Source organism: Chelonia mydas, chromosome 8 (genome assembly GCF_015237465.2).
Source record: "Chelonia mydas isolate rCheMyd1 chromosome 8, rCheMyd1.pri.v2, whole genome shotgun sequence".
Lineage (NCBI taxonomy): Eukaryota > Metazoa > Chordata > Testudines > Cheloniidae > Chelonia > Chelonia mydas.
In genome coordinates, this window is record NC_057854.1 from 94713184 (window position 1) to 94740383 (window position 27200).

The following is a 27200-nucleotide window of genomic DNA, read 5'->3' on the forward strand; positions in this document are numbered from 1 at the left end:
CATCTCTGGACTGTTGAGAAATTGCGTAATGCGAGGTGAAGGTATGGATAGAGGATCATGTGGCTGCCCTGCATATATCCTGAATGGGCACTTGAGCTAGGAAAGTGGCAGATGATGCTTGAGCTCTTGTAGAGTGCTCTGTCAATGTTGGGGCCGGAATCTTGGCCAAGTCATAGCAAGTCCTGATGCATGACATGATCTAGGATGATATGTGTTGGGAGGAGATGGAAAGCCCTTTCATCCTCTCTGCGACAGTGATGAAGAGCTCTGGGGACTTCTGAAATGGCTTTGTGCGCTTGATATAGAAAGCCAGGGCACATCTCACGTCCAATTAATGAAGCATGCGATCTCTGTTATTGGCATGTGGCTTGAGAAAATGTCCTGATTTCTATAGAATTGAGAGACTACTTTAGGGAGAAATGCAGGGTGTGGGTGAAGTTGCACCTTGTCTTTATAAAAGGGGGCTCAGATGTCAGCACCTTGAATTCAGAGACCCTTCTGGCTGAGCTGATGGCCACTAGGAAAGCTACCTTCCCAGATAGGTAAAGCAAGGAACATCTCGCCATGGGCTCAAATAGGGGGGGTCCATAAGCCTGGCAAGGACTAGATTGAGGTCCCAATGAGGAAGAGGCTGCCTCACCTGAGGATACAGTCTATCCAGCCCCTTGAGGAAGCGGCCTGCCATCGGGTTTCCAAAGACTGACCTATCCTCTACCCCGGGTGAAAGGCAGAGATGGCAGCCAAGTGTACCCTGATCGAAGTGGTCACCAACCCCTGCCATTTCAAGTTGAGCAGGTAGTCCAAAATAAATGGGATCAAGGCTTGTGGTGCAGGAGTACCCTTCTGCATAGACCAAATCAAGAACTGCTTCCACTTGGTGAGGTAAGTGGCTCGAGTAGAGGGTTTCCTGCTTCCGAGAAAGACCTCCTGAACTGAAGTTGAGACTGGTTTAACCATGGAGCTTCCACGCTGTGAGATGGCAGGACTCCAGGTTAGGATGTCGTATCCTGCCGTTTTCTTGTGTGATGAGGTCTGGGAACAAGGGAAGGACTACTGGCCTGTCCACTGATAGGTCCAACAGCCCTGGAAAGCCCATCCGCACTGGACTCAACGGCCCCCCTGTCATGGCTGGAGTCAACAGCTGCGGGACTTGCAGGCCAGGTTCAGGGAGTCCCAACACAGGACACACCCCACTGGTGTGCCGTGCCGGTGAGCGACCCTTGTCCATCTTCTTCTTATGCAGCACCGGCAATTGTGAATGGTACCGCGAGGTGGAGCTGAGCCTCGGGGCCGGGAAGCAGTGCCGATGCTTCTTACCGGAGTCCTTCCTCAGTGCCAAGGGTTCCCACGCTGGTGCGCTGCGCATTGAAGCTGTGGGCGAAGTGCAGATTTCATTAGGAGGAGCTTCAGGCAAGAGTCTCTCTCCTTCTTTGTTCTGGGCTTAAAACCCCTACATATCTTGTACCTATCCTCCTGATGACCCTTCCCGAGGCACTTGAGGCAGGAATCATGCGGATCACCACGTGGCATAGGCTTCAGGCACTTCTCACAGGGCTTAAAGCCCTGGGACCAAGGCATGCCCCTGTCCGGTGCAAAGGGAATCAGGGAAGATCTTCCGGCTAAGTACTATTCAACTAATTAACGCTAGTGGGTGACTATTTACAACAACTATTCAAAGAAAGACCGCTAAGTAGGCACTTCCAATACACAAGACCGAGCTGCTCCAACAGCCATCACTGGCAGTAAGAAAGAACTGAGCAGGAGGTGTGTTGGCAAGGACCTATATACACTGCCATAAAGGTGCCACTCCAGGGGGCTCCACAGCCGACCCGACGGATACGGCTAGAGGAAAAACTTTCCGACAATCGTGCACGCGGCACACCCACACCTAATTGGAATGGACACGAGCAAGCACTCGAAGAAGAAGCCATAATTTCTGTATTTAGAGACAGTTTGTGAAATTGTCAAGGAAATGCTGCCACGTGGCTTTGGATTACATGAATTAGCATCAGCTCTGACCTCCTATAGCTATTCAGCAGCAATGATTTTCTGTCATGTAAAACCTGGCTTCAGCCCCCAAAGGAGAAACACAACAGTAAAGACTTTCAAATGGTTTGCTACTTTAATAGAATTTTGAGGAAACATTTGGAAGATGGTCTCCTCTGAACTGTAATGTGTAACATACCCAGGGAGCTGTAGGTCTCCTTTGCAATCAAACTGGCGGCTGCTATCCGTGAGCATCTATAGAGCTTCTGTACTCATTGTTAAGGCTAAGATTTTGTCACGGATATTTTTAGTCTGACTTTTACTAAAAGCATCTGGGACAAAATGGGGATCTGCGGGTCCCCACACCACCTGAAGTGGGGCTGCTGCCCAGGGGATAGGAGCCACCTGCAGCAGCTGGGGGTTGCGGAATACACCTGCAGCTCAGGAGGGGTCCCCTGCTGCCCATGGGGGCCGGGAGCTGCAGGGTACCCCCACTGCCTGCAGCTCCAGGGGCCCACGGGGACTGGGAGCTGGAGGTTCCCCCCCCCCCCCACCTGCGGGGGCCGAGAGCTGTGGGATGCTACCAGCTCCCATGTCAGCCGGGAGCTGTGGGGTACCCTGACCACCCACAGCACTGGGGGCCTGTGGTGGCTGGGAGCTCAGGGGTTCCCCCGCTGCCCACAAGCTTGGGGGTTCCCCACCACCTCTGGCAGCCCCTGCAGCTCGCAGCCCCCATGGGCAGCAGAGGACCTTGCTGCTTCCCACTGCTGAAGTCACAGAGGTTGCTGGAAGTCGCAGTTTCCATGACTTTCACGACCTCTGTGACTTGATCATAGCCTTATTCATTGTCAGTATAAATGAGAGTCTCAGCTATGGAGGCCGTTTGTTAACATAACCTTGAGGAAGACATGGCTTCAGGTAGGGGCTCTGGGCTAGATTCACAAGGGGGACGTAGATGTCTACCTGTCCCTTTAGGTGCTTAAGTTCAGCATTTAGGTGCCACTGGCATTCACAAAACCCCACTCAGCTGCTGCCTAATCATATAGGTGCCTGAAGCAGAGTGACACCTAAGTCCTGACACCACCGAGTAACCTGGTGTTCTAGCTCACACCCAGCCCTGGTGGGATTTTCAGATCAGTCATTCTCCCACCTGTCTTGCCTGCAGGGCCTCATCAGGACACGCCTAACTCACACAGAAGACAGAGGAGGCAGCGGTGCCACACACCCTTTATGCACTACAGCCCAGCAATTAGTTGCGCTCACCTGGGATGTTGTGGGAGACCCAGGTTCAGGTCCCTACCCTGCCTGATTTGGAGCAGGGACTTGAACCCTGGTTTCCCACATCCCAGGTGAGTGCCCTAACCCCTGGTCTTTTGAGCATAAGGGGGCCATCACCATTTCCTCCAACTCCTCCTAGGTTTCTTGCCAGAAAGGACTGGCTTAGGGCTTAACTCCAGGGTTAAGAAAAGGGTTCAGAGCTGTGAATTCCAAGTGGGCGGAGACGCCTCCCTCTGGTGGAGTTAGGTGCCTAATTCCCTTTGAGGGGGAGAGCTTAGACCCAACCCCTTCCTCAGCATTTCCTACTGGCTAGTTTTGGCAGCTCAGTGTGGTGGTTTCTGTGAATCCCTTTCTCTGGCACCTGACTCTCCCCCAGCATTGTGTAGGGACCCTGAGCACCTAAATCAAGGTTGTGAATTTCACTAGGCAGCCAGGTACTCAAAAGTTAAGCATTGTAACGCCGAGTGTTGCAAGGCTCTAGCCCTCTGTAGCAGAGGGGTTTCTTAATGTTTCTGTTATGAAGACCTGTTTTGAGTCAGTAATAACCCAACCAGGAAAATTAGCTCCAGGCTTGAAACATGGTCTGAGTCTGCCGAGATGTTTTCAGACTGTAACGTAGCACGAAGCCTGGCTCTCAGCTGAATTCTCACAGCTCCCTTTGGTCTTCAGTTTGACTTTTGAGTACTCAGCATCTCCAGTCCTAGATTGATCCCTGGTGTAACTGCATTGACTTTAGTGGAGTTACACCAGGGATGAATTTGGCCCATGACCTCAGGCTGGACACGTTTCAAAATGTATTTTTTAAAAAAATCTTTTTGTCTCTAAAATAAATAAAAAGCTGAGGCAAGGTAGCCAGCGTCGGCACATGGCCCTCCCTACCTTCATCTTCTTTGAATTGGAGTGCAGCAGTGCGCCTCGTATGGGCTAAAGCTGAAGACCACTCAAACTTCCGTGAGCACAGAATTTGGCTGCCCACTTGCTTACCGTTGTTTCTGACGGGAAGCTCCATTGTCTGCACTGATTGGCTGTGGGCTGCTATTCAAGGTATTGGTTTTGCCTTGTACGGGCTGGTCCTGGCTAAGCTTAGAGACCCACTTCGCTCCCTGTGCTCTGCCATGGGCGGTAAGATCAACTGGAGCACCTCAGCTGCCATGTTTAAACATCTGAGGGCCACAGGCAGGGCATTCTCAGTGACGAGCCCTCACCCCTGTTGGTCTCCCAGAGCCCAAGTTTGTTCAACTCTTAAAGCTCCCTGCACAGGGAAAGAGTTACTGAGTTTCTGTTGAGCCCTTTAATATACTCAGTGAACTCTGCATATAATTCATGTTTTAAATTGGGTAGAGGAGCCCAGGGAGCATGTTAGGTACAGTTTAATAAGACAAATGAAGAGTCTGTTATATGTGGTTAAAGACTATTGTATGAAGCCATTTAAAATCCATCCTGGTGTCATTTTAAAGCACTGGTGACCTGCCGCCCTGATGAGTTCCAGTGTGGGGACGGGACCTGTATCGATGGAGCAAAGCAGTGCAACAAGGTACACGACTGTCCTGACAACAGCGATGAGGCAGGCTGCATTAACGGTACGTATAGCCAATGCGCCTTACACTCCAGTGTATGGTGCAATAAGAAGTCCAGCTCAGTCAGAGCATTGTAGGCACTGGAGATTTAAAAGACCTATTAGCTTTCCTAATCCATCTCCCCAGGCCAATGCAGGGTTGTTCCTTATAGAGCATTTTAAATTAGTCCAGTAATGGGGCTTCTTTAGGAACTTTTCCAAAGTCCTAATAGACCTCACTCTTTGAAAAAAAAATTCCTGCATGATGTTCAGTCTAAATATTCTTTTGCTTAACACCATCTCATTACTGCTAATTTTAACCTCTTGAAGCTTGATGTTCAGTCTTCATTATCATGACCCTACTCTAATTTAGTCGCTTTCCTCTCTTGCCCAACACAACAGAGTCCACGTGTGAAAGCCCCAGGAAGTTTCAGTGTAAAAATGGAGAGTGCATTGATGGAGTCAAAGTGTGCGATTCACATAGAGACTGCAGGGACGGGTCTGACGAGCCTGTGAAAGAATGTGGTACAGTACACACCTCTTTCCTCTTATTGCTGCTGTGTTAACCTCTTCTCTCTCTGGTGCTCATGACTAGCAGAATAACAACATGTGGCTGCTAATGCCATTCCTAGCTGCACTCTGTCTCTCTCTTTCTGCACACACTGTACCCATTGCATGGATATAAATGGAAGCAGAATTGGGCTCTCTGGCTTTTTGAGGTCATTGGGCTTGCACAGGTGTGACTGGAGGCTTGCCCAGAGGCTCCATTCTACTCCACCAAGAAATGCACTTTGTCTTCATGGAGAGATGTGTGATCTGAGCACAGGACCAGGAGCAAGGAACTCATAAATTCTAATCCCCCTGACACCAGATAATTACTGGTGTGTGGGTTAATTAGTGTTTGTAAAATGCTTTAAAGATAGAAACTGATTTCTGAGTATTATTGTCAGATAGGTGAGTTCTATGGGTGTTTTCCATTTCCAGTTTCTACATGTTCCATATTCTACATGCAGGGGACTGGACTAGATGACCTCTTGAGGTCCCTTCCAGGTCTATGATTCCATGTTATTGAGGTTTTTATTAGGGATTAAGGGCATGGTGTCAAATGAGCCTGATAAAAATTCCCTCTGTGTAAAATTACATTGGATTCCAAGTTAGTGAAAATCACAGATGCCATAAAAGCACATCTCTGACAAGCACCTGTTTGCTGCATCGACATTGTTAGAAGAGAGAGAATCCAAACCACACCACCAAAGAGCAGTTCCCTTCTTCCTGGAGGACTGCTTGGTGCAGGAAATAGGTGGGTTATTGAGCTTTCACCCCTCCTTTTAGGAGAATACTGCCAGCAGCAGCACTAGTTTGGAGTACTCAGGCAGTGCAAGGACTGTGATTGTGGCTGGCTCACATGGGAAAGGCTCCTTGTGCTCTTCCCTTCCACCCTTGCACACCTGGCCTCAAAGATTGCTGGCACACCCGCAGTAATCTAGCCTCAAATATTGGTAGTACAAAGAGGCTAGTTCAGAAAATGTAACTGGGTGAAAAAATATAGGAAGATTTTTTTTTTCTTTCAAATCCTGATTCAGAAATAGGGAAACGTGACCCTGACCAAGGTCGGAAGTTCTAGTGCTGACTTTTGTACTTTATCCCTGAGCTGACAAAGGCTAGCCAAGCCACTTGTGCCGCCTGTCACTCCATATCAACCCAAACAGAGAGACGGGGAAACTGTACAGGGGGATCTCATAGGGTCTCCACCTCCACCCAAAATCATCAGCCCATGAACATTGATGCATTACACCTTTCAGTCACACCTGACTCAGCACAGAGGAGTGTATGTGAGTGTATGCTTGGGAGACAGTGATTTAACATTGCTGTTCTTCTTCGAGTGCTTGCTCATGTCCATTCCATATTAGGTGTGTGTGCTCGCCACATGCACCGGTGCCGGAAGTTTTTTCCTCAGCAATATCCAGAGGGAACCGGCTCTGGCGCCCTCTGGAGTGGCGCTCACATGGCACAACATAAGGGGCGCCGCCAGCAACACGCAGGTAATTAGAACAGGGAAGTGGGAGTCAGGAGATACAGGTTCTGTTCCAGCCACTGGCTCACTGTGTGAGCTTGAGCAAGTCATTTAACCACTGTCTGTCTCCGTTTCCCCATCTGTAAAATGGGGCATAAGTGTACTTAGCACCTCTCCATAGCACTTTGAGATCCTCAGAAAGGCGCCAAACAATGCAGAGTTTTATTAGTCATCTTATTTAAATTGTCAGGTGGATATGTGGCCCTAGTTTGGGTAATTGGCTGTTCTTCCATAATAGAAAATTGAGCAGAGTAGTGTCTGCACTTGGCCTACTTCTAGGCCTATGTTAAGAGCTGCAGTGAGAGAACCAGAGCTCGAGTAGTTTTTATATCCATGCTACAAAGCACCCCTGTAACCAGAAGTGTGATTGACATGCAAATCCTTGTTTAAATTACAATAACCTATAGCATTTTGAAGTCTCTGTGTGTGTGTGTGCATGTGTTCAGTCTAATAGGCTAGAGGCCCCTATAACGATAGTAAAAGGCAATTTCCATTTAGTAAATGTCAAAGAACAGCTATGGCACACAGTACGACTCTGTGGACAGCGACTCAGAGCCTAGTGCTCTTGCTGCTATTAATAACATGCTTATTTCTTTGTTAGGAAAGTGGAAGCATACTACATCCGAGTCGCTGTCTCTCCTGGTGCAATGTTTTCCTAGCCCGTTGACTTTAATTGGCTTGTTGTTGTTTTTATTTTCTTCCAAGGGTACTGGTTTAATGGTTCTGCTGTGCTGCTACACAGTGGTATCCACAGAAGCAAGAAGTAAAAATAAATAAATCTGACTGTATATTACAGTAAAGCTTCAAGCTGATGGGCTGCATGCCCAAGTGAACCGCTATGCCCCAGAACTCCCACATCATCTGCATCAGCAATCCTAGACAGAGGAAGAAATTTCTCTTCACCTTGTATAGGTTAATTGGAACAACAAGAAAAATGTTATTTCTGGCAAGAAAACAACCTTCCTCAACCTCTCTCCAGTTATAGTTACGAGGTTGCAATAATTCTACTCTTTCAATTTCAGCTCTTGCACAAGGGGGAAAAACAGCATTTGATGAGACAGCATTTTGGTCTTAGATGGGCCTATCACTGTATAGACTGTACACATGAGTTAGATTAGGCTGTCAGCAGTCAGACTGTCCACATCTCACTGTTAGCTCGGGGTGTCTTGTGTACGGACTGTACATAAGCGAGGTGGGAATATCTCCAAAGGACTGTACCTTGGTGTATGCTGGGGCTCTCTCAGCATAGATTGCCCTGGTGTATTAGATGGGAATATCTAATACCACATAGACTCTCCCCAGTTAGCTGGGACCATTGGGTCAGATGACTGTCCTGGAATGGATTATTACAGCTCAAGGAAACAGTTTGGTATGTGCCACCAGAGTAGGGAGAGGGGGAAGTCAAATGGGGATAATTCTCAGGCAGTTAATGCCTGGAAGCAAAAGATTTATGACTGGATGGGAGCTGCGAACCCAAGAATTTTGTACAGTATCCCCAGGGTCTCTGATTTGCATTTGCATTTTAGGCCACTGGTTTCTAGTCCAAAGGGACTTTAAATGTCAGTTTGGAGTGATACCGAGAAAGAGAGAATTTTGGTGGGTGTTTTCTATTTGTGAAGTCACTAGTGCGCTCTATACTGCTGGCTCCCAATCACCAGCAGCTGGTAGCTACTGAAACATTTCTGGGTACCTCGACGCCTTTTCACGTACTCAGTCTTGTAATTAAAAACCATCCTTTATCCTAAATAATCTGTATGCTTCTTTTAGACCAAAATGAATGTTCGATCAACAACGGTGGGTGCTCACACATATGCAAAGACTTGAAGATCGGTTATGAATGTGAATGCCCTCCCGGATACAAGCTTCTGGATAAAAAAACGTGTGGAGGTAATTTACATGCAAACAGCAGTCTCTTGTTTCACTGTACAGAGACGTAATTATAGTCACTCCAGCATTGCTCCATCACAGATGGTTTGATTTCAAGTTATTGATGGGTTTCAAACGCTCCTTTCAGACATAGATGAATGTGAGAATCCAGACGCTTGTAGCCAGATCTGCATTAATTACAAAGGGGACTACAAATGTGAATGCTACGAGGGATACGAGATGGACACCCTGTCCAAGAACTGCAAAGCCGTAGGTAAGGCAACCCCGGCAAGCACTCAAACCCGACTGACCCAGTAGTATGAGTGTTATAAAGAAACGTGGGTCCATGGGCCAAGGGTTGGGGGAAAGGAGACAAAAGGAAAATTAAAAGCCAAATGCATTCATTTAAAACTATACAAAACTGCTACAGCAGATGTGTCCCGAGGCAACAGCTCCACTCGTCATGCAGATCAGAATATTTTAGCAGTGTGTGCAGCTCAAGATTACAATCAGCAGTTGGCAGTTTGAAGATGAGACTAAAAAGGAAAGTCTCTTGACAGGTGTTAAAAACAGTGCAGCAAAAATTAAGTAATAATAAGACAAAAGGAACACAATCAAAAATAGTTGGATTAGCCAGCCCTTCCCGCAGACCCATCCCCCCCGTCTCCCCAAACTCTACACGAATCTCAAAAAGAACAGCGCAGCAGCTCACTTGCTCTAGAAGAAACAAACGTCCCAGCTCATTGCAAAAGAAAATATGCTAATGTCAGGGAGCTGGAAAGCTATATTATAAAAGGTCTAGGATCAGCCATGTTGAATATCATTTCATGGAAGGGATTGGCCTTTGGGGGAGTGATTTCCTGAGGGAGCTGGATCAGTAAAGTTTTGTCCTGGGAATTTCAGATAAGTTTTCTTATTATACCTAATATATTGTATATAAAAAGTCCTTAAAGTCAGCATGTCCAGCAGACTTTATGTACGAGCCAGACCCCTTCCTTGCACTGTCTGGGGGCAGCTGGAGTTGTCACCTAGGGGTTGTCCTAGGACCCACCCTTCTGCTCCCTGCTCAGAAATTCCTGCCCCCTCAGGGTCTCTGCAGGGTAACTTTAAAGCCAGAGTGCCTGCTGGGAGAACCCTATCAGGCTTGGAGGGTGGAGGTGGGGCTCACATTTTTAGAACTCCAAATGGAACCTTTGCTCAGCTTTCTCCTGTATCGCTCTTTTTTCCCTTCCCAATGTTCCCTCTGTCCCATCCATCCCCCATGGTGCAGGGTGCCTTTGCCTCCAAGTGGGAGCTGGGTAACTCTCAATAAACTCACTCTTTCCTTAAATATTTTCCCCTCAGTTCAAGTCTTTTAGGAAGTGACTTCTCACCACTGAAAATAGAAGACACTGGGATAAATCATGCAGTCCTTACTCAAGCAAAGCTCCCACTTGTAGTCTGATGATTAATTTGAGGTGCAGAATGCACTTGTCACTAATAGGTTTGTTCTTTGGGGACTACACAGAGATTAATTAGGATGACGACTGTGAGAGACAGAGAAAGACTTTGAGTTTTATTAATACCATGATGAATAGAAACAAAAATCACAGAATTAGAAAAACAAGAGTAACAGCAGACTCCTCATCAGGTATACTCATGAATTTGGGTTCCCCTTAGGGTGAGATTAAGCATTAAGGTTGTCACTCCTGCTGAGGGTTGGGTTTGAGCCTCTTTTATGGACTTATTCCTTGCACCCAGTGGCACATTAGCCACTGGGCCAATGGGATCTCTGCCCAGGGGCCCTGGCCAATTAGGAGGCCCTCAAAAAATGGGCACTCCCGTGCCCTGACCCCATTCCCTGGCAGGATTGCTGGGTGGGTGGGGCGGGGGAAGCCCCTGCACCCCAACCTCGCTCCCCAGCAGCAGTGCCAGGTGGCAGGGGAAGCCCCAGTGTGGGGACCTCATCTGCGGCCCTGAGACTGAAGGAACTCTAGCTCCCTGCTGCGGTCTGAGGGCTGGGGGAGCTCTTACTCCCCACTGTGACCCTAGGGCCGTGGCGGGGGGGACAGAGCTTCTCCAGTCTTGGGGTTGCAGTGGGGGCAGAGCTGAAAGGAGCAAATGTGGGACCGCAGATGGGGTACGGAATGTGGGTGGAACAGGGCAGGGACACAGAGGGAAGGGACAGAATGGGTGGGTATGTGGGCAGGGCTGCAGGCAGGAGGGCAGGGGCTCCCCACTTGCTCTGGTCCAGGGCCCCACCAATCTTTATTCCACCTCTGCTTACACCTACCTATTTCTAAGACCATATTTGATTAGGTTTTGGCCTTTTGTTCATATTTGTCATGCCTGCACCCATTTTGGGGGCTCCAACAATTGTATCATTTGTGCAGATAGAAGTTAAGGAGACTAGCTAAATAAAGCCTTTGTGGTCAAGACCATTTATCAGATGATATATATGGCTACGTCTTCTGACCCAAGGTTACTTACTTATGTTAATTCTTACTAGACCTAATGTGACCGTATACTATTACTACCAGTAACCTCAAGCTAAATACTAGGCTTCAGGCTCACTGAAAAGCCCATTTTAAAATGACCTTTACATTTTTTTGCTTACTCCTGCTTGCATTATAGATTTAGTTTAATTTGCACTCATTTAGCAAGCATCTTCACTTTTTCTAAGATATAAATGTTTATTTACCTGATCCCCTGAGCTGAGGTCAAAGGTCAACACACTGAAACTATGCAGAATTATTCACCACTTCTGATGGTTTTGAGGGTCACTGACAGCACATATCTCCAGGGTTTGGTCCTTACAAGCAGTGCTCATCCCTTTATCATATCTACGCTCCCTGCAATGGGAGGTTTGCCTGAGTAAGAACTCAGTCACAAAGGAAGCTGAGATGCATACATTTTTTCCTGAGGAAAATAACACAGATAATATGCTTCCATCTCTCCTGAGTTTGTCATAAGAAAAATAAATTCGACATTTCCTGTTAGAATTTCTGGGCTGGCCTGTGGCCTTAGTACCTCAACCCCAGTAGAGGTGGATGCCATTACATTTGACATGAGCTGTTGGGGCCAGAGGCTTCATGCCTGCAAAGGACAGACACCGGCTGAGTGAATCCAAGAGCTTAAGTGTGCCCCCACCCCTCCTGTTAGGAGGTGCCATATGTGCTATCTGCAGAGCCAATCTCCAGTGGCCAGGCATGGGCCCATCTCCTTGGACATGGCGCTAATGTCCCTCTGCACTTTGTACTCAAGCAGTGCAACCCCGAGGAGGCCTCTGACTGCCCCCTGCTTGCAAGCTGGGGAGGGGTGGCTGTGCCTACTCGCCCCCAGCCCCCCTAGCTCATCCAGGCATGAGCAACCCGAATCAGATCCTACACCAGTTAAAAATGTATCATCTAGAGTGAAGAAACCCCTCAGTGTTTCTTTCACTTGTGACTTCTTAACATGTTGAGCAGAATAAGAGCAAATGTTGCTGCTGCTCTGGCAAGCTGCTGCTGCTGCTCAGACGCTTCATGTTCTGATGTAACAGCTCCCCCTCTGGGAAATAGTGACATTTGCTTCTGGTACACAGCAAAACTCCCTCACAGGATATAACTGCAAATAAGCAGGCAGCATGGTGCCTTTGGCTTCAGTGAGATCACCCTCAATGTTATGCCCTGCATAATGAGATCTGGATGTGGCACTTGGACCTCTGCTGTCAAGTCAGCTGGTAAAATAAAAGCCATGCCTGTTTGTTTTCTGTGATAGGCAAGAGTCCATACCTGATCTTCACCAACCGCCACGAGGTACGTAAGATAGATCTGGTGAAAAGGGACTACTCTCGCCTCATCCCCATGCTGAAGAATGTGGTGGCTTTGGATGTGGAGGTGGCAACAAACAGGATATACTGGTGTGATTTGTTCTACAGAAAGATATACAGGTAATGGGCCAGGGCAGGTATGTGTTCTGGTACACATACTATAGTTCATTTTATACTACTGATAATAATGATGATCTGTAAGGATGCCCCCATTCTATTGAACAGCGGCATGGTGAGCAGCGTCCGTCTATAGGACCACGGAGTGTCTCTCTTTTTATTTGGTTACACACGGTGGCCCAGATTTTAAGTGGGCCTACAAAAATGTGCAGGCATATGACCAGGTATCTGATCGGAGAACACAAGAGCATTTTCGTGGTACCAACAGATACCTCTGCAAGTTTGCACACACACACACATTGCCTGAGTTGTTATGTATTTGTATTACAACAGTGTTTAGAGACCCCAGCTGAAATCAGGGCCTCTCTGTAGTACATGCTGCTCAGAAACATAGAGACAGGACGTGCCCCAAAGAGGTTACTGTCTAATACACAACAGAGGCAAATAATGGGAGAAAGGAAGTGCCGTTATCATCATTTTACAGATGGGGAACGCACAGAGACTAAGGGATATGTTCACAAATGGGATTTAGGTACCTAACTGATACTTTAGCCGCCTAAGTCCAACATTTAGGCGACACTGACATTCACAAAACCACTGCTCAGCTACTACCTAAGCCCCCGTAGGTGCCTACATTTCCACCAATAAAATCCCTAGGTGCCTAAATTTGTACTTGTGGGCATGTGCACAGCCACCTAAGTCCTGACAGGACTGAGGAGTGTGGCACCTCACTCACACCTAAGCCCCTGCAGATTTCACAAACGTGGCATTTCCCCACCTCTTCCACCAGTGGGACCCAATCCTATGGGTGTGCTCAGAGCATATCTAACAGATCAGATCCTGCATGAAACTTGGTGACAGTGCCACAGACCCTTCCCCCAATATCCCAGTGGTTATAGCACTTACCCAGGATGTCGGAGAGCTGGGTTCAAATGCCTTCTCTCCCTGATGTGGATCAGGGACACGAACCCAGCTCTCCCACCTTCCAAGGCTATGCGGCATCCTGGAATGAGTCTCTCCCAGTCTCTCCTGCTGAAGCTGCTCCATTGTGTATGAAATACTTAACCGTTAACTGGGCCAGAGAGGGCATGGAAACAACTGTATAGTCCAGTGATTAGGGCACTTCCCTGGGAGATCCAGGTTCCAGTCCCTATTCCACTGAATATTTAAAGTATTTCATACAGAGTTAGGTGCTTGTGACTGCAGGAGAGGGTTTACAGCTGTGGATTTGAGCAGAGGGAGGCCTGAAGTTAGGCACCTAACTCCCTTTGAGGGGCAGAGCTTAGGCCACACCCCTTCCCCACAGTATTTCCTGTGGCTAGTTTAGACAGCTCCCCACTCAGCTTGCTGGCTCTTGTGAATCCCATTCTTAGGTGCCTAATTCTCCCCATACATTGTGTGGGAAGCTTGGGTGGGTGCCCAACTTGGGGTTGTGAATTCCACTAAGCAGCAGGGCACCTAAAAGCCAGGTGCTGCAACATTCAGCATTGCATCACTTATGTCCCCATTGCGCATACAGCCATTGCGAATTGCCCAACCTTGCACAGGAAATCACTGGCAGATCCACAGAGTCGTGACTCCTAAACTGTGGTCCAGTGCCTTAAACCATACCATATTTTTTTCCACTCTGTCCCCCTCTCCAGGTGTTTTTATGGCACCCATCCCCATATTATGTAACAGGCACCTGCTGAAAACATAGTCTGCTTGACACTGGAACACAGTATCCAGATGTGTTTGCTAGTCGTGTGTTTAATCAAAAAGTGCAGCTGCATTTCATTTATGCACCAAGCCTCCTTCTTGTGCACTCTCATTTGCATTGGTATTGCACCCTATTGCAGCATCTATAGTGATTTGTTCTGGTTTTCAGCTAATGATCAGAGGGCCATTTACTGGTTTCAGTAAGTAACAGAGCTACAGGGTGTCTGTAGGCTGCAGTAGCTCAGATTCCAGGGGTAGGGAAATTTGCCCAAGCTGTGATGAGGTAATGAAGTGGCTAGCCAGGTATGTAAATAGCCCTGTGAGCACACTGGGGCAGTGTAAATAGGAAGATGGTTGGGATGGATGCTGAGATTTCACTCTGAAAGTCTGACACTCTAGAAAACGTGTATCTGGGGTTACACATTCATACACAGAGAATTATTTAACACACACTGCTACTTCTGAAGCACACTGGCAGTGAATACCTCCAGAGTTCAGATAGGTGCTCATGCCCTTCTCATGGCTACATCAAGAGTTTGTTCTCTGTCCAAGCAGCAGGACATTCGTCTCTTTTACTCCTGTTTGTGTTAGCTTTTCCACAGGCCTTAGATCTTCTTCACAATGAGCTTTTGTGTCAGAATTACCTATTAGCTGTTAACTCTTTGTTTAAAATAATGACATCTGCACTGATATTGAATACTGTTCATGCAAAAGACCTTGGTGCCCCATTGGTGATGGAGCAGAACTCCACCTGCCACATTCTACGGGGAAGTGTAATCTGTAATTAATTTGAGATGCCCTAGCAGGATGTAAACAAGTGGTATAGCAAATAATTACCGGCAAGAGAATGCTCTCCTGATTTATGCTGGGTGTCATCCATGGATGGCCACTCCCAACCTGTATCATTGTCTCGTCTTGAAAGACGTCCCACACAGACCTTCCATTATCCACTTTAGCCTACAACTTCCCATCATTAGATCCTTTGACAAACCAAGATGGAACTTCAGAAAGGCAGACTGGAAAAAGTACACAGAAGCTCTAGAAAAATGTCATCTCCATACCATCACACATCTTCCTGGTCTACAAAGCTTTCAGTCGATTCCGAGGAGCCATCTTCAAAGCTGCTTGTGCATCCATATTGCACATCCACCGTCCAGTCTACATGCTGTGCCTTCATGCTGAATGTTACTAAACTGCTTGGTCATTATGGATCCTCTGGTGATCCAGGTATTGCTGACCATGTAATCGAGTCACTGGAGGCTGCTAGACAGGGACAATGGGAAGACTACTCAAAATCTAGACATCATACACTTAAGCTGGAAATGCTGGAATTTTATTTGCTGTCTCGGCAAAGCTTAGCAGCCACCATCCCTAAGCCAACCACCTGGCATACCAAACCAAGCTGCCAGTTCTTTCAGAGACTCAGCAACATGTAGAGTCATTCACAGCCACAGTTAGACCAAATCGTAAGTGACAGTAATTGTGGCACTGCTCCTGGTTATGACAACATATTGCCATATGATTGAAGCACCTCAGGACTCATGCTTATCAGCGACTGGTGCAGTTCTTCACAAAGAGTGAATTCCAAATACATTGTTAATGTCAAAAGTCATTGCTCTCCTGAAACTGGGGAAAGAGCCACATAATGTTGCAAGCTGTCAACTGATATCCCCGTTGTCTGTGCCATTCAAGGTGCTGGAGCATCTTGCTCCCAAGCGCATCTCCCAGAAGTGGAATCAGTGCTCAGCATTAAGCAAGCAGGCTTTTGGACAGGTTGGAGTACCCTCAATCAAGTGCTAGTTTTGAAAACATTCTTCAAAAATGATTTTCAGAAAAACCTGAAGACAGGAGCCATATTTCTGGACCTGACAGCAGCATATGATGTGGTCTGGTGCACGGGGCTCTCAGTCAAATTGTCAAGAGCACTCCCAGCATATGTAGTCAACGTCATTGACCTTCTCCACAACAGATGTTTCCAAGTGCACATGGGAGACAGAGTTAGCCTGTGGAAAAGACAAACCAGCAGTCTACCCAAAGCTCTGTGCTGGCACTGTTGCTTTTCAATCTGTACACAATTGACCTCTTGCTTACACAGTCCCACAGTTCATGTACACAGATGCTTAGGTGTCCAAGCACAGTCATTCCTAGAACTTGAAGACATCCTAAATGCTGACTTGACTAAGATGGCTGAATACTGTATTTGATGGCATTTACAACCAGTAAATGTGACCAAGACTGTTTCGAATGTGTTCCATTTTTACAATGCCAGAGCAGCCTAAGAACTGACTGTCCTTCTCAATGGACATTGCTTGAAATACAAATCCCACCCAGTCTGACTCAGAGGAATCCTAGATCAGATCTCTCACATATCTTAACCACTTGAGGGAAACTGTAGCTAAGGTGAGATCATGTGACCACCTCCTAAGTAAATTGGCCAGCACTTCATGGGGAGCAAACGCTCAAACTCTCTGATCATCCAGTTTAATCCTCTGATACTCCACAGCAGAATATGTTGCTCCAGTCTGGCTCCATTCGTCTCAGGTCAAGTTGGTTGACCCACAACTACTCTCAACCATGCGCATCGTGACTGGGACAGTTTGACCCACACCAGTACCAGGGCTCCCTGTGTTAAGCAACATCGTTTGTTCACACATGTGTCATGTGGAGGCTACAACTACAATGTTTGAGAAGATCAGGGCAGACTTGAGCCTACCACTATACACAGTGTCTTTGACCACACAAAAAGCATACTTGTCAGAGGGGCCCCCGTTGTCTGCCCACGTGCCCTGCCCAGATTTCTCTGCATCGTTGATGTGGCATGAAGAATGGTCTGCAGCTGACATCAGAAACCAGTCTCTTATAACTGACCCAACCATGTGTGTACCCAGCTTTGATTTGCCATGCTGCTCAGGGGTCTTTCTGGACTGATTTTGAACGGCCATACTGGGATCCTTGGACAGCGTATCGGCAGCAATTTACCAACTTCCAGCCAATTCCAGGACCTTGTGAAGAGGGTGGCTGACAGCCTCCAGATATTTCTTGAGAAGGTTAAAGTCTCGCAACACAAACTCCTGGACATTCTGCAGTGGGCTATACCCACTGGGATTGTGCTACCCATTAATGAAGCACTCCTGTATCCAGCAAAGATTGTTTGGCAAACTTCTGCCACCATTCTGCCAACTTGTAAATGGGCAGATAAGAAATATAATGTACCCCTCAGGGACTCAGAATTTTTGTTTTCCCACTCCCCACCTAATTCCCTAATGGTGGATGCTGTAAAAAAGTAGGGTAAACAGCATTACTCCTGGTCTATTCCTTATGATAAGGACCAGAAGATGTTAGATCTTTTTGGCTGAAAGGCGTACTCATCTGTGACCTTCCAATTTTGGATCTCAAACTATCAGGCAATCAAGACCAAGTATGACTTCACAAATTGCAAGAAGTTTGCAACCTTTATTGAACATCCTCCACAGGAGCATAGAGAGTACTTCCAGGCCATCATTAAGGAGGGTCAGTTATTAGCCAGACCCTTTCTCCAAGTGTCCTTGGGTGCTGCAGACACTGCCGCTAGGTCCATCTCCACAGCGGTTGTCATGTGCAGGGTGTCATGGCTACAGCTGTCGGGGCTCCTGAGAGAGGTTCAGAATACTGTTGAAGACCTCCCATTTGATGGTCAGAAGCTCTTCTCAGGGACTACAGATGAATCCTTGCACACGCTGAAGGACTCCAGGGCCAGACTGACGTTTCCTCTACTACAAACAAGAGGAGATTTAACAGTTCTCAAACTATCAAGAAATCACACCCAGCCCAGTTCTCTGGATTTCACAGAACCACTGAGCTGACTAGAAAGAGACAAAAACTCAAGAGGAAAGGAGCTTCTCATCCTCCTTCAGTCATAATTGAAACAACAATCCAACCCAGTCATAATTGAAACAACAATTTTGACAGGTTGGTTGAGGGCTCAACTCCTCCCTCACCTCTAAGTTCGCAAGCTGCAACCTTTTGCCCAGCTTCCTTCTTTTGGAGATCACCTTTCCCATTTCTAACAGGATTAGCAGTGTATTACAACAGACAAGTGGGCTATAACATTGGTTTACACCATCCACTTTACATCCCTCCCACTCCCCTTCCCCATCCTTCAGGGATCCCTCTCACGAGGCTATACTGAGTCAAGAGGTAGATTCTCTCCTTCAATTAGGAACGATAGAACCAGTCCCATCCTCTCACAGGGGGAAAGGGTTTTACTCAAAGTATTTTCTCATGCCAAAGAAAGATGGATGGTGAAGACTGATCTTAGATCTAAGACGGCTGAATAAATTTTTAAAGTCTCAAAAGTTCAGGGGGGTGACTCTGGAAGCTATAATCTCTAGATGCAGGAGACTGGTTTTTGGCCCTAACCCTACAGGACACCTATTTCCATATAGCAATACATTCTGCAGACAGGGAATATCTATGTTTCACCATGGGTCAGGTTCATTTTCAAAAATGAGTATTTCCCTTTGGCCTCTCTTTGGCCCCAAGAGTATTCTCAAAGGTACAAGCAGTAGTAGCTTTCTACCTTTGGAAAGAAGCAATTTTAGTCTTCTGATAACTCAATGACTGACTACTTGAGGGCCAGTCTTATGAAGCAGTACTAACTTCCACTCAGACAGCCCTCTCTCTCTTCCGGGAATTAGGTCTCCAGCTAAACTTAAAAAAATCCACATTAGCCCTTGAACAAAGAATACGATTTATAGGGACACATTTGGATTTGTTGGCAGCCAGGGCCTTCCTTCCCACAGACAGATTCATAACTTTGGCAGACCTGGTTGGGACAATTCTTGGAAGCCCATACCACAGTAAGGAACTGTTTGCAGCAGCTCTTGGTGATATGGCAGCTTGCACTGTTGTGACCAAGTATGCAAGACTATGACTCCTCTGCTTTCTAGGCTGATTCAGAAGGATCTATTCCTCAACCAGACACAGCTTGGACATACAGGTCACGGTTTCCCTCCAGGCGAAGAACTTCCTAGACTGGTGGAAAAATGAATTCAGTGTCTGCGCAGGCATTCCTTTCATCTGCTCAGCTCCAACACTATCTGTGACAATGGACACATTGCTTTTAGGGTGGGGAGAAAACCCTCACAACTCAGGGCAGATAGTCACCTGAGGAAGCCTGTCTCCATATCAACCTGTTAGAACTCAGGGCAGTCAGGAACGCCTGCCTTCAGTTCCTACCACTGATCGGGGCAAATCAATCAAGATCATGAAGGACAATGTGGCTTGCATGTTTTATATCAACAAACAGGGAGGACCAAGATTCCCTTCCCTGTGTGCCCAAGTTATGGAACTGGTTACAGCCCATTAGATTCAGATCTCAGCCATTTACCTTCCTGGAGTCCAGAATGTCCCAGCTGATATGCTCAGCAGGCGTTTCTCCCAGGACTAAATATGGGAGTTGGACTCTCAAATTCTTCACAGGATATTCCAAAAGTGGGCACTTCCAGAGGTGTATCTAGTCGTCACATTCAGCAACAAGATGTACTCCATATTCTTCTCAAGAGGACACTTAGGTCACCACTCTCTGAGAGATACCTTTCTCCTTCCCTGGACGAAGGGCCTGTTCTACGCATTCCCTCCAGCACCACTAATTCTAAGAGTGATGAACAAGATGAGACAGGACAAGGCCACGGTTATTTTTTATAGTACTGACCTGGCTGAGGCAAGCGTGGTGTCCTTACCTGCTTCATGTGTGTGTCCAAAAAGCGTTCAACTTTCTGGCCATCCCTCATCTCCTCTCCCAGGATGTAAGTCGTGTGCGTCACCCCAATCAAGGGTCCCCCACAGGACCTATTTTAAGACTTTGAGATGGATTAGTGACCCTGTGAGTCTCCCCTCTTTGTTCTCCAGGGGCACCTTGGGACTTACCCTGAGTCAGCTGAAAAGGATCCTCCTCGTCCTTGGAGCTTCTCTCTGCTCTGTCCAGAGACTCCCAGTCCATTTTTCCCACATTAGAGTCGTGGCTGCTCTGGTGGGTAGGGCATCCCACCTGCCCATCCAACTCATAGTCCCAGGACCTAACAGAGTTACGAATGAAAGGCTGAGTGCAGGCTGGGCACAGTGCACAATCTACTGAACCCAGGAAGGTAGGCTCAGAGGAGCACCATTTGGAGTTGGGTGTTTTTTAGTCTACTTGGCCATACCTAAAAAGTGCAGAGGAGCCAGCAGGGAGGCATTGAAGCAGAGGTGGTTTCCACCACCTGATTAAAAACTGGCTTGGGTGGGGAAAGGGGCTAGCGAGGGAGAACTGCTCCAAAAAGTAGTAAAAAAAAAAACCCGTTAGGCAGATGAGAAGGCAGCAGCACGGAAACTGCTATCTACACGAGTCAGAGAATCTGGCCGCCAGCAGGCGCGGAATGGGCATGGCCAGAGTGGAGGCACCAAAACGCCGCTCTGCCTGTATGAGCTGCAAGAGTGAGCAGAGCAGCCCAGACATCAAGAATTGAGGGAGACGCTGGGCTGCAGAAAATGTCATCTCCAACCAAGAACCTTTCATTCTGAAGGATCCCAAAGCATTTTCTGAACCGTGGGTATACATCAGTGTGCTCGCTGCTGTAGTGCAGCCCCGTTGAGGGTGAAAGCACCCTGCTACTGCACAACAGTCTGGGACAGGAAGTTAAAAAAACACTGTTTCCAACTGCAACTGTGGGGGGAAATACTGATAGTCAGAATGTAATCACCCAAGTTGGAATTAGGGCAGGACACAGCAGTTAACTCTTGTCTTACAAAAATGCTCTGGGCTCTTCAATAGAGGTGATAAATGAGGTCAGAAATATATTTTTCCATCCTCTAGAAGTACATCCCAGTGCCTTGCATTTAGTATTGGCTCAGAGGGCCACCTCCTGACTCACCAGGACTACTTTTGTATCACCTGAGTCTTCCTTTGAAAGTCTGTTGTCCAAAGTATTAACCCAACCTGATCCTGCATAGTTTATTGTAGCAGAGGCTGCTCTGGCTGCAAGCAATACCAAGACTTCAGAGCTTTCTGCCTCTTGACATTAATTTGTTTCCAATTCTCTGTGCCATAGTTGTACTCTGGCAGCACTTGGCTTCTTTTCTCATTACCTTGGGCCAGGTTGATCAATAATATAGGATGTTAGTGGATGAGTGGTCTTACATTTTCAGATGTTCAAGGGAAAATGTCATGACCCATTATTTTGTAATTATATCTATTTTAAAAATATAATAAATTATTCTTGTGGTCAATATTAAATGGTCCTGTTTCAAGAAAACTAGCACATATAGGGCAGATTCCATTCTTATCCTGGTGCAAATCCAGCGTAATTCTGTGTAGATTCACTTCACTGAAGTTACTCCAGAATGACACAGGCATAACAGAGCAGAAGCTGCCTCACTGTGTGTTGTTAGGAGTGACACTGGCTTACTTATGGAGTGTGCAGGTGAAGTTTGGTTTTTCTATTAGTATTTTTAAAGATATTTTGAAGTTGTCACGGATATTAATGTGCCCCAGCCAGCTTGGATAATGGTTCAGTGTCTAACCCTCTTCCCCAGCTCTCATAACTGTGAATCCCTTTGCTAAGCTATTTGTAGATGAAAAAAAAATTATTAGTAAGGCTACGATTTGGTCATGGGTATTTTTAGTAAAAGTGATGGACAGGTCATGGGCAATAAACAAAAAATCACGGAAGCCGTGACCTGTCCCTGACTTTTTTACTAAAAACATCCCTGACAAAATGCGGAGGGAGGAGGGTCCAGCACCCTCCTGCCCCGCAGCAGCTGGGAGCTGCAGGGACCCCATTACCCAGTGCTGGGAGGGGTCCCCCTGCGGGGCTGGGAGCTGTGGGGCAGTCCCCCACCACCCACAATGGCAGGGGAGCTGTGGGGGGGCCCTGCCAGCAGCAGAGGCTGGGGAACTGCGGCGGGTCCCGGCCCTTGGCTGCTGAGCAGCTCCAGGCTGCCTCTGCCATCGCCACTGGGAGCTGGGGGGCTGCTTACGGTAGCTGAGCAACTGCAGGGGTGCCTCTACCCGCGATGGCAGCTGGGAAGCTGCAGGGGACCCCCCTGTCCATGGCTGCTTAGCAGCTCCAGGGTCCCTCTGCCGCCAGCGGCTGGGAGTTATGGGAGTGGGGGTACCGGCTGCTCGCAGCGGCTGAGCAGCTGCTGGGGGTGCCCCTGCCAGTGGTGGTGGCTGGGGAGCTGGTGGGGGGCACCCGCGGCTCCTGAGCAGCTCCAGGGTCCCTCTGCCAGTGGGAGGCAGGGGGGAGCTGCTCGTGGTGGTGGAGCCGCTGGGCAGCTCAGGGGTCGCTGCCAGTGGCAGCAGCCGGTCAATTGCGGGGGTCCCACCACCTGTGGAGGCTGCTCAGCTGCCGGGACCCCCAATGTCACGGAGGTCGCTGGAAGTCACGGATTCCGTGGCTTCTGCCACCTCTGTTACATAATCTTAGCCTTAATTATTATTAATTACATAGGTCCTAATTCAGCAACGCACTTCAGTGCGTTTATCTTTAAACACGTGCTTAACTCCATCCCTATTCATCAGTTCACTTAAGCATTCACTTAACTTTTAGCATGTGCTTAAGTCCTGTTGAAGTCACATGCTTAAAATTAAATGCTTTGCTGAATCAGGGACATCCTGTCAAACATGAAGTGTGCACAGAGCTTTAAAAGAAATAAACGTGACAGCTCCCTGCCACAAAGTGCTTACAATCCAAATAGTTATGAAAAAACAAAGGGGTGACCATAAGCAAAAGGCAGGGGGGAAAGAATGAAAGAATAAAGGTTACAACAGTGAGGGAGTCTGAGATAATCATGCTGTTTGTGCCCTAGTTCAGTAAGTTGCCGAGTTCATCTTTGTAACGCATTTCCTCCTCCTTGTAAGGCTGCAGCTTTTCAACTTGCTTATCTGCACTGGTTCTTATTGTGCTGTTAATTGATGCTTGTCTTTGCAGTGCCTACATAGACAAAGCCAGCGACACAGCCGAGCAGGTGATTTTGATAGACAGTCAGCTGAACTCCCCCGAAGGTCTGGCGATGGACTGGATTCACAAGAACATCTACTGGACAGATTCAGGAAACAAGACCATCTCTGTGGCCACTGCTGATGGAAGCAAGAGGACAACACTTTTTAGCACTGACCTAAGCGAGCCCAGAGCCATAGCAGTTGATCCGACACGGGGGTAGGTGTGAAGATGGAGTTCTGTGTCATGGCATGTTCCAGTCTTGTTTTCACTCCTCTCATGAGCTCTCAAACTCTGGTCCCAATCCTACCAATACATACAAACCTACGTAACTTTAAGCACGTGAGTAGTTCCATCTAACGCAGTGGGACTGCTGACGTGCTGAAAGTTAAAGCACACACGTAAATCTTTGCAACACTGAGTCCTCCGGTCACAATTAAAAGCAGCTTTGAAATTACATCTCAGAAATTCTTTTGCACTGTTCATGTGTCAGATGTGGATGAGCTGGTCCATTTTGAAGTAGGGTACATGATTTGTGATGAAAACTGAGGTAGTCTGATGCACACCTGAAAGAGCACATGTTTGTAGTGCTGGATGCAGAGAAGGCCAAAGATCCAGCAGAAATTCCAAGAGCTATTTCACATGTGCTAAAGAATATTTTTAAGCCCTGGTGTAATATAGTCCTGTGGTACGTGCTCTTCAGGTTAGATCATACAGTAGGAACCCATCAGCTCCATTGCGCAGATGTTAAAATGGATTAGAATAGCAAAGGCCTAAACCACTGAGTACAAAAGGGTACCACACTTCCTGATTTAAGAAACCTACTCAAATTATGCACACAGATCTCTTGGGGTAGGGTCACCCCTGCATTTAGTGTGAGTTATTGACTTTTCCTTTCTGTGGCTCTTTCAGATACATGTACTGGTCTGATTGGGGAGACAAAGCTAAACTTGAAAAATCTGGCCTGAATGGTATGGATCGGCAAGTGCTGGTAACAGACAACATTGAGTGGCCGAATGGCATCACACTAGGTAAGTCGCAGAATCAGTAATAGATCAGTGCAAGTGATAAAGCTCCCAATGTTTGTGGCTTCATTAAATTTATGTTTATTGTTATACAGGAATGGGAAAAAAACAACATAATCCTTGAAAATCCAGGCTTCTTTGATATGACAAGCATCTGTCACACAAACAAGCGGCAAGCAAGTTCCCTCTAATACAGAGGGTCATGGTGTAATGTGATCTATGTCTCCACTGAGGCAGGTTATCAGGGTGTTGCCTCTCCGTGAACATCCTTCATACCCTCCTGTACTTGAACTGTTGACCCATGTCTTATCTTGCTCCTCTTAGGGCGCAGTCCTGGCAACACTCACTGACTAGCTCAAAGCTTAGGACGGTAAGTAGTTTCATCAGAGTAGCAAGCACTGTGCTAGTCAGTGAATGCTGACAGGATCCCAAGCTCGTCAGGAGAGGGATCTGACTGACTCCATGTTTATAAAAGTGCCATATAAATGTGCTGTGATGCTTAAGGGCTTATTTGTGACTATAAGGTACAGCCATTCTTTGGAGATGGTGCAGAGCTGTACCATTCCATGGGAAGCCCATGGAGGCAGAATTACTTATGGAGCTTCCTGGCATGAAGGGGGAGCAGCTGCCTGCTGCTATCTCCCTTCATGAGGGCCAGCATACTCCCCCTGCCCACCAGTCTAGCTGTGCTGGTTGAGGTGTTGCAGGGGTGGCACCATGTCCCCTATCTGTGGTATCTTGCACCCTGGTGGCACAAGGAGGGACTGAAATTGTGCTCTGCTTCTGCACAAGGAGGGGAAGCTTCTTTTGAACTTGCAGAGCAAGTGGCAGTCTGGCCCTAAATTAATCAGTAGTACATTGGATCAGCGCTAACCCTGGTTAGTATTGCAGTCGGGAATTTTGATGTGAACAAGTGAAGGAGAATAAAAACCACTAGACCCGCTCAGTGTGGAAGGGTTAGGTAACAGGGTGTTTGGAGGGTTAGGCAGCCTAGTGGTTGGCATGCCTGACCTCTGGCCCCTTGTTTCCCTCGTCAAGGTGCCTCATTCTTTTAGGCAGAGGGAGTAGGGAGACATGGGCCCTCCCTCTCCACCAGGTCCCAGCCCACAACCCTGTATGAGTCGACCTCTGAACAGGGGGCCTTAGGGAGTCTAAATCCACTGTCCTGGGCTACTTCCAACCACCGTCTCTTCAGTGTGGGGCATGACCTTAAAGTCTAATTCGCTGGCGAGGCTTGCCTCCCATAGTTCCCTCTCGTTGGCTTTGGGTGGTACCTTGCCCCGGTCCCAGGCTCCTGTGGGCAGGGCAGCAGTAAGTCTGGTGAGGCCAAACCCCACAATGCCTCTGGGCTTCCGTCATTCAGTTACTTCAGTTGTCAGAGGCTCCTAGGTCTTCTCCACAGCCTCCCTTGGCTGGGTAGACAGTGCTTACTCCTTGGTGGCTGCCTCAGCTGGCAGGCTAGTCACCCCTCTCTGGTAGGGAGGCAGCTAGCTCCTGCCTCTTCACCAGTCAGCCCCAAACTGAGCCAGACTCTCTCCTCTTCTCCCCCTACAGGCCTGACATTAGTTGCAGATATAATGGGCTGGGGATAGCGGGACCCAAAGGTTCTCTTTAACCCCTGCTGTGATGGCAGGCAATTTTGTCCACTACATCACAGGTTACTACTACTATTACTAATTCATAACATTTGGCCTTGTTATTAATTCACCAACAAATGAATGCTTAGCATTTCAACCCAGAGCTTGAAATGATTGCTTTTATGAGTGGCAGTCACCCCTTTGCATTGAGGTTAGCTGATCTCATCCAAAATCAGCATTTGTCCTAGGAAGAAAAGCTCAGTTCATGAAGTTCCACAGTGGCACAAGTCACCTTCTCCCACTTCTTCCCCTCTTGGCGTCTGGGCAAGGTGGAGTCTTTTGTGTTCTCAGTGTCATCCTTGTCCGTGAAATGAAATATCCTTGAATCTGAAACACAGGAATGGCTTTGAGAAAGTGGGATTCCCCATCACTGGAAATTTTTAAATCAGGATGGGACGTTTTTCTAAGAGATGCTCTAGTTCAAACACAACTATTAGACTTGAAGCAGGAATTAATTCATGGAAGTTCTATGGCCTGTATTATGCAGGAAGTTAGTCCAGATTATCACAATGGTCCCTTCTGCCTTACAATCTATGAATTTATGAAAATGTGAAGTCACTCAGCATTGGAAACCACCATCATTACTAGCATTAACTGCACCTTCGTCAGGAGTCTCAGTAAAAAGCCACAGATTAAGTGGTCTGGAGAATGAACTAGCCTCTCAGCCTTCGAAAAGATCCTTCCAGGCCTGGAGTTGCCGGATATGGGTATAACTACATCGCCCAGGGGTTTGAAAAATCCAGCCCCCTGAGTGATGCAGTTATACTGACCAAACCCCCGCTGTTGCTGTGTCGACAGGACAGCATCTCCTGTTGATAGAGCCACGGCCACTCGGGGAGGTGGATTAACTATGCTGACGGGAGAAGCTTGCCTGTCGGCGCAGTAGCATCTTCACTAAAGTGCCACTGTTGCGCTGTCTGCGAAGACAAGCCCAAATTTGAGGGACATTGCTGGGGTGGAGTTGGGAAGCCAACAAGGCCGCTGGCCTGTTCTACTTGATCAGAGAGGGGACTACGTCACGATCCAGGCTGGCGATCGAGCATCTCTCACAAACACATCAGAGCCTATTATTTATGGGCGCCTGGTTCAGTGCATCTGGGCAGTGAACCAAGGTTTCAGCCACCATCATAAATAACAGGGCTCAGCAGCCCAGGGAGAAGTAGCCACTCGGCCAACAGGGAAAAGATCGGGCAATAGCAAAAAAGGCTGTAGTTGCA

At 47.6% G+C, this 27200-nt stretch overlaps 1 protein-coding gene across 3 annotated transcripts in view; it reads left to right on the forward strand.

The window, feature by feature from the left end:
- Nucleotides 1-27200, forward strand: part of LRP8 (LDL receptor related protein 8) — a 271670-nt gene that overhangs the window by 230994 nt on the left and 13476 nt on the right. For 2 of the 3 annotated variants that reach the window (XM_007062181.4, XM_043553147.1), the window contains 7 exons: nt 4722-4844; nt 5222-5344; nt 8661-8780; nt 8908-9033; nt 12498-12669; nt 23313-23540; nt 24234-24352. In XM_007062181.4, coding sequence (XP_007062243.3) covers nt 4722-4844; nt 5222-5344; nt 8661-8780; nt 8908-9033; nt 12498-12669; nt 23313-23540; nt 24234-24352 — 1011 coding nt within the window. The remainder of the gene's footprint in view (nt 1-4721; nt 4845-5221; nt 5345-8660; nt 8781-8907; nt 9034-12497; nt 12670-23312; nt 23541-24233; nt 24353-27200) is intronic. The other variant, XM_027824600.3, reaches the window with a different exon arrangement.